Source organism: Macrobrachium rosenbergii, chromosome 11 (assembly GCF_040412425.1).
Source record: "Macrobrachium rosenbergii isolate ZJJX-2024 chromosome 11, ASM4041242v1, whole genome shotgun sequence".
NCBI lineage: Eukaryota > Metazoa > Arthropoda > Malacostraca > Decapoda > Palaemonidae > Macrobrachium > Macrobrachium rosenbergii.
The window spans coordinates 25,582,219-25,597,490 of NC_089751.1; the positions used below are offsets into that span (position 1 = coordinate 25,582,219).

General features: G+C 35.9%; 1 protein-coding gene across 1 annotated transcript in view; it reads right to left on the reverse strand.

The window, feature by feature from the left end:
• Positions 1 to 15,272, reverse strand: part of LOC136843497 (aldehyde dehydrogenase, dimeric NADP-preferring-like) — a 177,663-nt gene that overhangs the window by 131,164 nt on the left and 31,227 nt on the right. Inside the window, exon 5 of the mRNA XM_067112032.1 lies at positions 3,318 to 3,485. Within this exon, the coding sequence (XP_066968133.1) occupies positions 3,318 to 3,485 (168 nt within the window). The remainder of the gene's footprint in view (positions 1 to 3,317; positions 3,486 to 15,272) is intronic.

Genomic DNA, 15,272 nt, shown 5'->3' on the forward strand with positions numbered 1-15,272 from the left:
TAGTCATAAAAATTATATGAAAATACAATAATTACTGAATATTTCTCAGTGAAAAATACCGCAAATGAGCGAATTTTCTGCAAATAATGTGTATATACGTTCCACAGAGAAATCCACGAATAGGTGAGTCCGCAAATAGTGAGACCACGAATACAGGGGGTTTACTGAAAGTATGTGTGTGTGTGTGTGTGTGTGTGTGTATGTATATATATATATATATATATATATATATATATATATATATATATATATATATATATATATATATATATATATATATATATATATATATATATATATATATATATATATATATATATATATATATATTATATGTACATACTGTATATATTAGTGCCAAGTAGTTTCTAATACACACTTGTTCCTTATATCAATACAGGGCTGCTATTATGCAAGACCCACAGATTAAGTGTGCCGCAGTGAATTGCTTGGTTCGCTTTTTGCCAGTGGGTATGCCCCATACCACCTGCCATGAACATAGTCCTAAGAATAAAGGGGAATATGGTTGTTCACCAGACATGTGAAATTTGTAACATGCTCCTAGCAATAAGTTTTAAGAATGAAACAGCTTGCCTTACGCTATCTCATTGGGTTCTAGGTTTCAGTAAGGGTACGGAAGGAGCAGCCTAAGCTCTCCAGCAAAACTCCGGGAGAGTACATTTCCCTCTATTTCTGAGCAGAACCTATGTTTAAGCCAAACCCAAGAGCATCGGTTCCGAGTACCTCCCAGGTCAACTCTGCTGATGGAGAAGAGGAGTCTTTACTTGAGGGAGATGTCACTTTTATTGGATATGAAGTGGATATTGCCACTGAAACTGCCCTGCCGAACCCAGAAGGACCATGGAAACAGCCTTCAGTTATACGTGAGAGATACCTCAGATGAAAATCTCTCTCCCATGCAGCAATCAGATAATGAAGGGGATCCCAATAGGGCACACCTAACCCCATCTGAAGTGTCTGCATCTTCTGAGGGGTATAGTGATTCATCCATTATGTCTGTCCTTTGGTTGCCGGGCAGTCATAGTACGGCTTCTGGGGCACAATCAGATTGCACAAGCCCCCTAATAAGGAAATACCTTTTACTCCTTCTGATTACTTCTGCAAGGAACTTATGAGCAACATCAAGGATGTCCATATATCAGAGACATTATCTATGATTCCAAACACGAATTCAGGCCAGTCCTGGGCATTGAATTAGATATAAGATGTAAGAAATTCTCAGCTTTTAAATGAAAGAATAAAGTGGCTACACAGCCTGCCTGGGCAGAGTCTGGGTTTACAGCTCTAACTGGTAGCAACAATAAGGTCAGTCGGGTTAAAAAGCTTCAAATCAAAGGATAGTAGGGGCTCCAGTAACCACTCCTGATGATACTGATAACCTTTGGCGCAACGCCTCTATGTGTATCTTCTCTCCTGATGGTAAATACCTTATTATTGAAAGGAAAACCATGACTGAAGTTGAACATGTAGAATTTCTGGACAGGGCAGCATTTCCTAATACTGAATGGCACTTAGTCCCTCCTTCAGTAGGCACTGAGACACTGCCATAGGAAACGGTTATCCTACCTATGAATATAGCACTGAAAGCCATAGAAGAAACCTTTTATCAGGTCAACGGAGTTTTACATCTATTTTAGATAAGACCCAATATGTTCACCAGGTAGCCCCAACCTTCTGTCCTCTCACTTTTAAAACAACTATGTTAAGGCAAAATTTCAAAATTTTGTGGTAACTGGAAAATGAGAGCCAATGGCAGAATTAAAGCCATTTGTCTGCATCATCCTGGTGTTTGATAATTCTACTAAGGAATGGACAACATTTGTCCTTCCTTTTGAGAGGACTCCTATAACAAAAATCTCAGAGGGGACAGCATTGGCTGAATTTCATGCTAGCTCCACCTCCTCAATATCATAACCTTTACTGACATGCTGAAAGTTTCTATTAGAAAGATTCCAGAATCCTTTAAAATAATGTTTGCTGCTGTAGTCAAAACACTTATGCAGACCCTATAGGGAGCACTCCAGGATTTTCTAGAGTTTCGCATAAGGGCTACAATGGAAACATTGGCGGGCTCCAATATGTCAATCCCCAATGCATCTTCCTTATTACATTCTAATCCCTTCTGTAAGGACCTTTTTGAGGAGTCTGTTGTGGCTCAGTTCAATGAATGAACCTGACAACAAAACTGTGCAATATACACTCACCTTGGAAAAGGAGAATCCAAGAAGCAATGGACTTTGGAGTTTACTCTTCCTAAACTAAAGAAGGTTCGCTATGACTCTGAGTCATACAAGCCTCCAGTTGCCCCTAAAGGATCCTTCCAACAACAGAACAAAGGACAACAGCAGCAAATGCATCCATTTCAAAGCGGGCAAAGACGCTCATACCAGGAAAAGTAAAAAGCAACTCCTGGAATGCCTATTAAAGGCAAGAGGAAAGGTGGAGCCCAATAAGAATGGTATGGTCAGGAGTTGTCTTCTACACCATCACATGCAATGGAAGTCCTCCCTTTGGGGATACAGTATTATCCTAAACAGGCTAGGGTGGAAATGGTCTCATCCTTTCCCCCACCTTTAAAGAGGATTTTTCCAAGAACCAGAGGCCTCTTTGAAAGATTATATGCAGAAGGTCCTTTTAAAGGAAGCATAGAGAAACATAAGTATATTCGCCAACAAGCACATCTCTTCAGTCTCCAAGAAGGATCCCTCCAAACGGTGACTAGAATGTACTTACTAAATTGAAAAACCACTTCTATCATGTACTGAGTACACTCAAGTGAAAAAGGGATCAAACAAATTTAGATTAATGGGAAAACATGGAAACTCAAACATACCAGAGGATATAGAAGGTGCATGCATAGTGAGATTTCCTATCTACTTTTGTCTGACAGACAAAAGACTGATGATCCAGATAATACTTGGGACAAATATATATGATTAATGTAGCTATGATGAAATAAAATAACAGGATCTGTAAAGCAATATTGTAGTTTACACTTAAGAAAAACAAGTTTTTGTAAGCTTTCTTAACCATTATAAAAAGAAAATTAAAAAGTAAATGAAAGCTAAAAAACATGACAGACTATTACAGTCAGAATAATGATGTGATACTACTTCCTTTTAAATGTTTACATAAAGGTTAAACTTATTTGAATGAATGAGAGAAAATGCTAATAATACTTTCAAGACAAAAAATAAAACTGTATAACAAAGACAGCACAAAATTATGTGAACGAAAGTCATCACTTTCCCAAAAGCCTTTGGTACTGACTTGTTGCTATCCCTAGCTCATAAAGCAATTAAATCATTAATAAATTGTTTCTTCCTGAGAAGAAATGACATACCTGACATGGGCAGCAAAGCAAGTTGTACTGGATAATTCCAAGCTCCCATAATAAGAATCACACCATATGGGTCATGATATATCAAAGGCTTGTCAAACAGTGTCAGCATATTTCTGGGAACCTAAAACAAATAAAAAAAAAAAAAAATAATGTTTCATGGCTGGATTATAAAATACACACAGATTTCAGTGGCATCAACTCATTTCCTAATAACTTAAAGAAAAACCAACAATTTGAAAATGAAGCACAAACAGTCCCACATAAATCAAATTCTATGAAATTCTGAACACTGAAAGTCACTTCTATTGTCCTAACTGGTATGTAACTTCCATCCTATACCAGATAACAGCACAACTACTAACTAGACAATAGTATAAAGATGGTTTGTGTGTGTGTGTACTGTATATAATTATTACTATATATATATATATATATATATATATATATATATATATATATATATATATATATATATATATATATATATATTATTTTCAAATATATTCATCAGAAATTATTTCCTGGCTTAAGACGACGCATGTTCCGGGTTATATATATCCGATATGGCCCCAAAATGGCAGAATAATCATAATTTGAAGGTTTTTTTTATGTAAAACTCAATAATAATGCAGTTTACATCGTTTTCAATGCTTAAAAGTAAGGTTTTCTTATGATTTTTGACGATTTTCGACGATTAACGGAACCCGTCAGTAAACCGGGACCGCTGTATATATATATATATATATATGATAATTGTCTTCTCTTTATTAACTGATTTTATGGGATATTTTAATTCTAGGATGAGGTGCTTAGCTACTGTGTTTCGTGTATTCTAGCCTAATAAATGGCTAATCCGGCAAAATGGCTAATCTGGCACCCTCTAGGTCCTAATGATGCCGGATTAATGATGTCCAACTTGTAGTCATTTTTTGTAAAGTTCCTTCTTATATTGGTAATGTTTTATATATATATATATATATATATATATATATATATATATATATATATATATATATATATATATATATATATATATATATATATATATATATATATATATATATATATATAAATCATCAACACACAATCACGTGTGGAACAGAAATAAATTTCTGACTAACGCCGGGAACAGAACCCAGGTCTCTCCAGGTCTCTCAAAAGCAAGGCGTTATCCACTGGGCCATACAAGTCTAAAAGAAGTTGGAACCTGAGAGCAACTGCACCCAAGGAATTACCTGGGCAAGCTAACTGCTTGCATACCAGCCATTTTCCCCAACTTCCCGACTCAGCAATGACCCAATAGACAACATTTCATTCGAATTATCCCTTCTGAGTGAATAAGATAGAAATCATCAACACACAATCACGTGTGGAACAGAAATAAATTTCTGACTCACGTCGGGATCGAACCCAGGTCTCTCAGGTGGGATAATTCGAATGAAATGTTGTCTATTGGGTCATTGCTGAGTCGGGAAGTTGGGGAAAACTCGCTGGTATGCAAGCAGTTAGCTTGCCCAGGTAATTCCTTGGGTGCAGTTGCTCTCAGGTTCCAACTTTTTTAGACTTGTATGGCCCAGTGGATAACGCCTTGCTTTCCACCTGAGAGACCTGGGTTCGATCCCGACGTGAGTCAGAAATTTATTTCTGTTCCACACGTGATTGTGTGTTGATGATTTCTATCTTATTCACTCAGAAGGGATAATTCGAATGAAATGTTGTCTATTGGGTCATTGCTGAGTCGGGAAGTTGGGGAAAACTCACTGGTATGCAAGCAGTTAGCTTGCCCAGGTAATTCCTTGGGTGCAGTTGCTCTCAGGTTCCAACTTCTTTTAGACTTGTATGGCCCAGTGGATAACGCCCTTGCTTTCCACCTGAGAGACCTGGGTTCAGATCCCGACGTATATATAGTCAGAAATTTATATATATATATATATATATATATATATATATATATATATATATATATATATATATATATATATATATATATATATATATATATATATATATATATATATATATATATATATATATATATATATATATATATATATATATATATATATATATATATATATATATATATATATATATATATATATATATATATATATATATATATATATATATATATAATATAACTTATAAAAAACTTTACAAAAATTTGGACATCATTAATCCGGCATCATTGGGACCTAGAGGGTGCCAGATTAGCCATTTTGCCGGATTAGCCATTTATTAGATAGAATACACGAAACACAGTAGCTAAGCACCTCATCCTAGAATTAAAATATCCCATAATTCAGTACAAGTTGGTTAATAAAGAGAAGACAATTATCAAATACAGGTAGTGCTCAAGTTACGATAATTCGACTTACGATATTTCGAGTTTACGATGGGGTTAGCAATTAATACCGATACGAAAATATTTAGGAAATATTTTTAGATTTCGCGCAGGTGCAGGCAGCGAGAAAGACCAACTTCTTTTCCTCCATCTGTTTATTCCATCTGCTAGTTAAAAAGGTAAAAGAGAATGATAAAAGTATTGTTAGTAACGTTATACTCTTGCGTAAATGCGTACAGCCATAAACAACCGAACAGGAAATTGTTGTTTTGCTAATCGTCCCGGATAACAACTGTTATGCTTGTATTTCAACCATCATACGGTTAAATAATTACTGTAGTTATGTTACAAATGACGTTAAGTACTGTACAATAGGACTGATATATTTTTTTACACTATACACTTATTCGCTTTGGAGAAAAGATCAGCAAGGAAATATACTGCTACAGTAACTTTAAGCTGCAAGTTGTAGCTGAAGATGAGAAAACAACGTTAAAGCTGCTAATGACTATAAATTATTGTGCATCGGCAACATGGATGAAACTTGACTGTAAACAAAATTGGAGAGAATGTATTTTATTCAAAACTACTGGGCTTGAAAGAATACAAATTACTGCTGTTTTCATGCCGATAAAACATAAATACGTAAAGCTCGTATTATGATGAAACCAAGAGAAAATAGCGAATGGAATCTTGATTTTTCTTTACACAAAACAAACATGCCCCAAAAACGGCCAGCCGCGATTCCCGCGAACGTCACATATTAACGAAAAAAATAGCTAAATTAAATTTCACAAAGAGACGTATTTAAGTTATATTTCGACTTAAAAACATTTCGTATAACGAAAAATATCCTTGTCCCAAATAAATAAAGTATCTATATTCATTTACGCTTACCAGAAGCAAGAAAAGCCCTCTGAATTGAGTTAAATGCGGCGAAATAAACATTGCGTTATCGATTCCCAAAACAAAACATTGATCGCAATTTATAACACAAAAGCAATATGAGAATATACACAACTGGATACAATGTAGTAAAGCATAACTTTTTAAAAGATCCATGAAAAAGATGCACATTCGCTATGTTGATTTTTGCATAATACTGTTAATATGTGAATAGAGTTTAGTATAATGTAGGCTAGGCTAACTTATATGTAGCCTATACGATATACCATAGCGTAGGCCAAAAGACAAAAATAAATGTAACAAATGGAATAGCAAAAGCATGCCTGTGTTTACAAACACCTTCAGTTTGTTGATGCAGCACACTGCGCCACCAAATCGAAGCAGCCGGCGAGTGAGTTAGCGCAGTGACCTGGGAAATTTGAAAATTAGTGCGGAAACATTAGAAATTACTCTAGACGAAATTTGTGCCCGATTACTGAATGTTCCGGACTGCTGATTGCCGGATTAGTGATGGTCAACCTGTATATATATATATATATATATATATATATATATATATATATATATATATATATATATATATATATATATATATATATATATATATATATATATATATATATATATATATATATATATATATATATACAGTAGTCCCTAGTTTACGACGGGTCTGGCTTACGACATTCTGAGGTTACGACGCTTTTCAAGTATATTCATCAGAAATTATTTCCCGGTTTACGATGCATTTCCGGTGTTATGACGTGTCATACGCCAATCCAATGGAGAATATATGGCTCCAAAATGGCAGAATGATCAAAATTTGGAGCTTTTTTGATGAAACACTCAGTAAAAATGCAGTTTACATAATTTTCAATACACCTAAAGCATTAAAAGTACGATTTTCTTAGGATTTTTTATGATTTTCAGTTTACGATATTTATATAAATATACAGGCAGTTACCGGTTTACGGCGGGTCTGGCTTACGACGTTCCGAGGTTACGATGCTTTTCAAATATATTCATCAGAAATTCTTTCCAGGTTTACGACGCATGTTCCGGGGTTACGACCTGTCGTACGCTGATCCAACAGAAGAAATATGGCTCCAAAACGGCAGAATAATCAAAATTTGGAGGCTTTTTTTATGAAAAACTCAATAAAAATGCAGTTTACATCATTTTCAATACACCCAAAGCATTAAAAGTAAGTTTTTCTTAGGATTTTTCATGACTTTCGACGATTTTTCGGTTTACAACGATTTTTGGTTTACAACGCGGCGTAAAAACAGAACCCCCGTCGTAAACCGGGGGACCTCATTAAAACTGGATGGTATCTAGCAGAGATATTTATCCAAGAAAAGTTACAAGCGTTCTAGGACTAACAGTCCTCACTGTCAAGTATCCACGGAATGACCGGACACGTAGTCCAGCTGTATTTATATGTGTGGGGGAGTGGATTAAAGCCCTTTCCGTGTGCTGGCTCCTTTATCCTTTAATTACTCTTCTTCTCCCGTGTGTCCCCGCCCTAGTGACCTTGGCCTTTGGCTACCTGCAGCTTCTTAAAGATTTTCATTGTTCATGTGGTCTCTCCTGTGGTTTTCATTTTTTTTTCTATTGTAGAGTATACAATTTTTCTTGATAGGCTGTCTTCAAATCTGTTTCCAGTGTTGCCTCCCATTACATTGTTTGCACATGTTATAAGGGCAAGAAAAAACTATTTTGGGGAGAGGGAAGGGATAGAAAAGGAACACTTGAAAAGGAAGAAAATATTTACAGTCCCGGAACAACAACAACTATTACACCCACCAACAGGAAGCTAGCTAATTTCAAATTGATATGCAGTTACAAAAACACCATTAGGAATAAAATAGTTAGAAATAATAAGTCAGTAGAGGGGGAAGAAGTAAGAGGGAGGGTATACATGGCAGCATGTCTAGACTGTGAAGAGCATTACTTCAGTGAAAGCAGCAAATCTTGCAAAGAAAGAGGAAAACAACATAAACAAAACATTAGGCACTACAATAAGATGTCTGCAGTCGCCAAGCACTGTTAGGAAAAAGTCAACAAAAAAGACTGGGAGAATATGAATTTTTTGTACAGGAACACTAACAAAACAGCCAGACTGATTGTAGAGAATGCCTTTGTAACATGCACAAACAATGTATTAGCAGGCAACACTGGAAACGGATTTGAAGACAGCCTATCAAGAAAAATTGTATACTCTGCAGCAGAAAAAAAAATGCAAAAACACAAGAGACCACATGAACAATGAACATCTGGAAGAAGCTACAGGTATCCAAAGGCCAAGGTCACAAGGGTGGGACCACACAGGAGGAGGAGGATAATTAAAGGATAGAGAAGCCAGCACATGGAAAGGGTTTTAATCCACTCCCCCCACCACACACATAAATACAGCTGGACCATGTGTCCGGTCATTCCATGGATACCTGACAATGAGGACTGTTAGTCCTGGAAAGCTTGTAACTTTTCTTGAATACATATCTCCACTAGATACCATCCAGTTTTAATGAGGTCCTGTTAGTAATTGTATTAAGCACGGAACAACTGTGTAAATGATAATGTTTACTGTATATGTGTGTGTGTGTGTGTGTGTGTGTATATATATGTATATATATATATATATATATATATATATATATATATATATATATATATATATATATATATATATATCTTTCAATTATCCAGACTAATAAAGCCAAGGGCCAGTCAAATAATGCTGAAATCTGGATAGTGGCAAGTAAAAAAATGTAGGGGTGTTTAAAGGCAACTCCGTTCATTTCCTCACCTAAACTTATCAATACCACATAAATGTAAATACTAAGTATGCTTATAAACAAAAACCATCACAGTTTAAGTTGAAAATTTTATGCAAAAGGTAATTATTTAACTTTTTCCCATATATCTGTAACAAAATATACTGCATAAATACACACACTGAAAAAAATGCAACCCCTTCTTTGTCTCTCTCTCTTGTAAATGACAGTTCAATAGGCAGGTGGCCTACCTGTGTTCACCCACAGCTTACCAGAGTTTTATGACCATTAATGTATTTTTATACAGCAACTTTCTTACCAGTTGTTACCATATTGTATTACCATGCACAAGGTACAAATTGTGTGTGTGAACCACTGATCTAGGCTAGGTGTTACACTCACAGTATCCATTTGCATAAATCAAACAGGCTATTACAGCTGTATTCAAGATAAAGGTAATGGTAATGAAACTGATATTTGCTTTACAGAATCCCTTTATACTACATTGTTTTTTGTTATATCACCACTGAAAGGGGTAAAAAAAAAAACTGAACTGGATAATTACATGCTCCAATAATAAGAATCACACCATATGGGTTATGATATATCAAAGGCTTGTCAAAGTGTCAGCATATTTCTGAGAATCTACAATAAAATTTAATAAATACATACTGTACCATGGTTGGATTATAAAATACACACACATTTCAGTGGCATCAATTCATTTTCTAATAACTTGAAGAAAAACCAGCAATTTGAAAATGAAGCACAAACACTCCCATGTAAGTCATATTCTATGAAATTCTGTAGTACATTGAAAGTAATTCTATTGTCCTAACTATTATGTAGCTTCCTTATTTAGCTACATCCTACAGATAACAGCACAACTACTAACTAGAAAATGGTATTGAGATGGTGTGTATATATGTAAATACAGTCAACCCCTGCTATTCACCGACTCACAATTCACAGAATTTTTCTGTGGAACCTATCTATAAAATACTCGTGGGAATCTTGCCCTGTTGCAGATTTTTCTGTGGAACATATCTATAAATTATTTGCGGGAAACTAGCTATTTGTAGATTTTTTCATTCTTTCGTACAGCAATATGTATTTTCATATATTTACTGTAACAACATTAAATAATAATGTACAGTAATAACAATACTACAGTACATGATAGTAATAAGATTAAATAATAATAATAATAATAATAATATTAATTAATAATAATACGTAAAATACACTGGGGACCTGTAATAATAATACATAGTAATAAGATTAAAACATACAGGTACTCACTGGTGTTGAATGTTGATTATAGATGTTGATGAATCAGCTGCACAGTCCAATGAATGACAATGAAGATATGACTGCACAGCAAAGTAGAGGAGTTACATCTCCTCTAAGGACGCCTTTTCCCCTTTTTCAGGAGGCACTTCGTCAGGGGTTTCGGGAGGCACCACCTTGTTGAGGTAATTGAACATGTCCACATAGGTGTTACAATAGGGCTGCATCAGTTCATTAAGGCCATTGGAAAAATTTCTGGCTCTTTCCTCAAAATTATCCCATGCCTCTATCACTGTCTGCAGCTGCCTGACTTGAAGAATTTTGTACAAACCAAAAAATTCTTCAAAATCCTGGTCCATTGGTGGAATAGAGAATATATGAACGAAGGTGGCGAGTTCTTCTCCAGGAACAGCCTTCCAAAGCTTCTACCCTCTTCATATTCCTTCTTGATGAAGGTGATGGCATTTAATGTTATGCCATAACAGGCTGCTATTTCTTCGTGACTTTTACCCTCTCAACATAACAATCACGTTTACTTTCTCCTCAAGTGTGCTGATTTTCCTCTGGCACTTAGGCTCTTTGTCAGAACCCTTAGAAGAAGCAGGGCATGACTCAATAAGATACGCGAATCCGCAATGATCCATACTTACACAAGACATGACCTCTAGAGGCATATGCAGTGAACTGAGACACTGGCCAGAGATGCTGGGTCATTTGCGCTATAGGGTATTGCAAATAACAACATTGACATTCTGCACATACTGTACATTTTATAGATAGTATGTTGATGTGTTGTCAGATGATTTTGAGATATCACAGTGTTTCAGGATGATATGTAGTACGTAGAACATATCTAAAATACGAAGGAACTTACATACTACATACTAGGATATGTCTGGTGCAGAGTATTTTCATTTTACTATACAGTATATTTTCACGACTACTGTATGTAAATACATTTTTTATGATGAAAAAAGATTTACTAATTTTCAAATATTACAGTACTGTAATATAGTAATGTGAACACCAAAATTTCAATAACATGTATTATTTTCTTAACAAGCGTTTTACCCAAGCCAGTTAATGAATGTAAGAAAATGTGTGCTGGGATGCTGTATGCCCAGGCACAATGATACTAGACATGTTATTGGCTGTCGTCTGCAAAGCAGTCAATCCAGGAGCGCAATTCATTTTCCTTGGTGCTCACTGGCTGTACACTTTGTGTTGACTGGCTGGATCCTCAATCCCATCTCACGAAGATGGGATTGTGGGAGCCTCATCTCTCCCAGTTCACTGCATAGTATGTAGCAGCTTCTGATCATGTGTAATCGCGTATCTGTCTGTCGTTTAAATCTTTGTGTATAACACCCAATCATGCCCTAAATTGCCTCCTAAACGCCCTGCTCCTTCTAAGGCTTCTGGTAAACAGCCTAAATGAAAGAAGGTGGTCATGAAGCTTGATGAGAAGATAAAACTTCTGGATATGTTGAAGGAGGGCAAAAATTACAATGTGGTAGCCTACCATTTTAACTTGAATGAAAGTACTGTGAGGTACATTAAGAAGAAAGACGAGATAAGGAAGGCTGTAAGCATGAACTTCTTCGGTAGTACAAACACAGTTTAAACAGTGCATGATAAGATAATTGCTAAGATGGAATCTGCACTGGCGTTTTGAATATAGGGCTGCTGTAAAACATCCCCCTCAACTCCAAAATCATTCGCGAAAAAGCACGACAACTATATCAGCAGCATACAGACACAGAAAGGTGATGACGCAGAGGAATTACAATTCTTAGGCTTTGATGAATCCGCACCAGAAGAAGAGGAGGAGGAGGAGCCACAAACAGGACCATCGCTCCTCAAGGTTTTCAGGCCAGCAAGGGGTGGTTCCACCGCTTTCAGAGGCGGTTCCAACTCAAGAATGTTTCTCTGCATGGGGAAGCAGTATCTGCAGATACGGAAGCGGCTGCGAAATATCCAGAGACCTTCAAGAAAATTATAAAGGAGAAGGGCTACCATCCAGAACAGGTGGTCAATATGGACGAGACTGGCCTGTTCTGGAAGAAGGTGCCATCACGGACATACCTCATAAAGGACAAAGCCAAAGCCTCTGGATTCCAGGCCCAGAAGGAAAGGGTTACCTCATAATGTGTGGGAATGCAGCTGGCTTTATGCTAAAACCAGGCCTCATTTACAAGGCTGCAAACCCCAGGGCTCTCAAGAATAAGAACAAGGCGTTATTGCCTGTGTTTTGGATGCACAACCCCAAAGCCTGGATCACCAAAGTCCTTACATCTAACTGGTTCATTCAGAGCTTCATCCCTCAAGTTAGGCAATGTCTCACTGCTTATCTACCAGAAAACGACTTGGAATTACACAGGACTATGTAAAATCTTACCTTATTTACCTTAGTTATTCAAATGCAAAAAGTAATTATAGCAAGGAAAATAAGAAAACATGAATGACATAGTAAGTCACGTTTATCTATAAAGCTATATAAAACAAATAAACATACATGCTGCACATACATAAAAAAAACTCTCTCTCTTTCTCTCTCTTATCTCAGGGAGAGAGAGAAAAAACAAATACTACTCACCCTCGTGGGTTGTGTATGCAAAGCCCTTGAAGTACAAGATTTGTGGTTGGCTAAAATCCCACCCTTCCTACCAACTGCGTGTTGTCATGGAGAGGAAGAGAGAGGGGGAGGGTTGCTTCAAGCTGTTATTAGCTACCTTCAGCCCTCCCACCAATAGCACGTCGACATAGAGAGAGGGGGTTTGCTAAAGCTCTGTTAATGGCTCTTTCCAGTCCCTCTAGCAAATAGTGTTGTCATGGAGCCTACGCCAAGGCAATAAAAAAAAAAAATTGTCATATGATGATGGCTTTGTGAACCTCCTGGAATTTTATATTTTTTACGTTGATATAGTAATCCATATTTCAGTAAAGGATAGAGAGAGAGAAAATTGAGTTGTTCACATCAGTAAGCTGTTTATGATTTTGGGGGATTTTAATTTAAAATTTTATTGATACTTTTCTGTGGCTACCTTAACATTAATATTTGAAAATTATTAAATAATTTTTTTATCATAAAAATTTATTTAATCATGAAAATAAAGTACAAATCAATAATAAGTGAATACTGCTTTATGAATGTAAATTTCATTTCTTCCGGTTGGACCAGCGTCATCCAAAATATCGTCGAAAATCGTAAGAAAAACTTCCTTTTAACCCTTTGGGTGTCTTGAATACAATGTATCCTGCATTTTTATTGAGCTTTTCATAAAAATGCCCCAAAATTTTAACCATTCTGCCATTTTGGATCCATCTTTCTTCTGTTCTGACCGGCGTCGTCTGAAATATCATCAAAAATAGTAAGAAAACCTTACTTTTAACCCTATGAGTGTATTGAAAACAACATATCCTGCATTTTTATTGAGTTTTTCATATAAAATACCTAAAAAATTTTACCATTCTGCCATTTTGGATCCATATTTCTTTTGTTTGGATTGGCGTTGTCCAAAATATAGTTGAAAATCATAAGAAAACCTTACCTTTAATCCTTTGGCTGTCTTGAAACTCACATAATCTGCTTTTCTTATTGAGTTTTTCATTGAAAAAACCTCCAAATTTTTACCATTCTGTCATTCTGGGGCCATATTTCTTCCGGCAGATCAGCGCTGTAAACCCAGAACATGAGTTGTAATCCAGGAAATAATTTTTAATGAGTATATTTGAAGAGTGTCAGAAACTCGCAGCCTTGTGTTTGAGCCTGTTGAAACCCGGGGATATATATATATATATATATATATATATATATATATATATATATATATATATATATATATATATATATATATATCAAATGAAATGCTGTCAATTGGGTCATTGCTGAGTCGGGAAGTTGGGGAAAACTTGCTGGTATGCATGCAGTTAGCTTGCCCAAGTAATTCCTTGGGTGCAGTTGCTCTCAGGTTCCAACTTCTTTTAGAACTGTATGGCCTAGTGGGCAGCGCCCTTGCCTTTCAACTGAAAGACCTGGGTTCAATCCCGACTTGAGTCAGAAATTTATTTCTGTCCCACACGTGATTGTGTGTTGATTATTTCTATCTTATTCACTCAGAAGGGATAATTCGAATGAAATGCTGTCAACTGGGTCATTGCTGAGTCAGGAAGTTGGGGACAACTCGCTGGTATGCAAGCAGTTAGCTTGCCCAGGTAATTCCTTGGGTGCAGTTGCTCTCAGGTTCCAACTTCTTTTAGACTTGTATGGCCTAGTGGGCAGCACCCTTGCCTTTCAACTGAAAGACCTGGGTTTGATCCTGACGTGAGTCAGAAATTTACATATATATATATACTCATGATATTCTCTTATAAGATGTATAAAGTATGATTTTTCCAGAATATGATATACTTTTTAACTGTGGTATGATTTTTTCTTTATGAAAAAGATATTGTGTAGTGATACTAGTTATGTAAAAATGTCTTTGTAATGTCAAATCTCACAAATATTAATGATTTTGATAATTTATCAGCATAATTTACAATTAATAATATGTTTCTTAATAATAATGCCATAGGAGAGAAAGTTTAA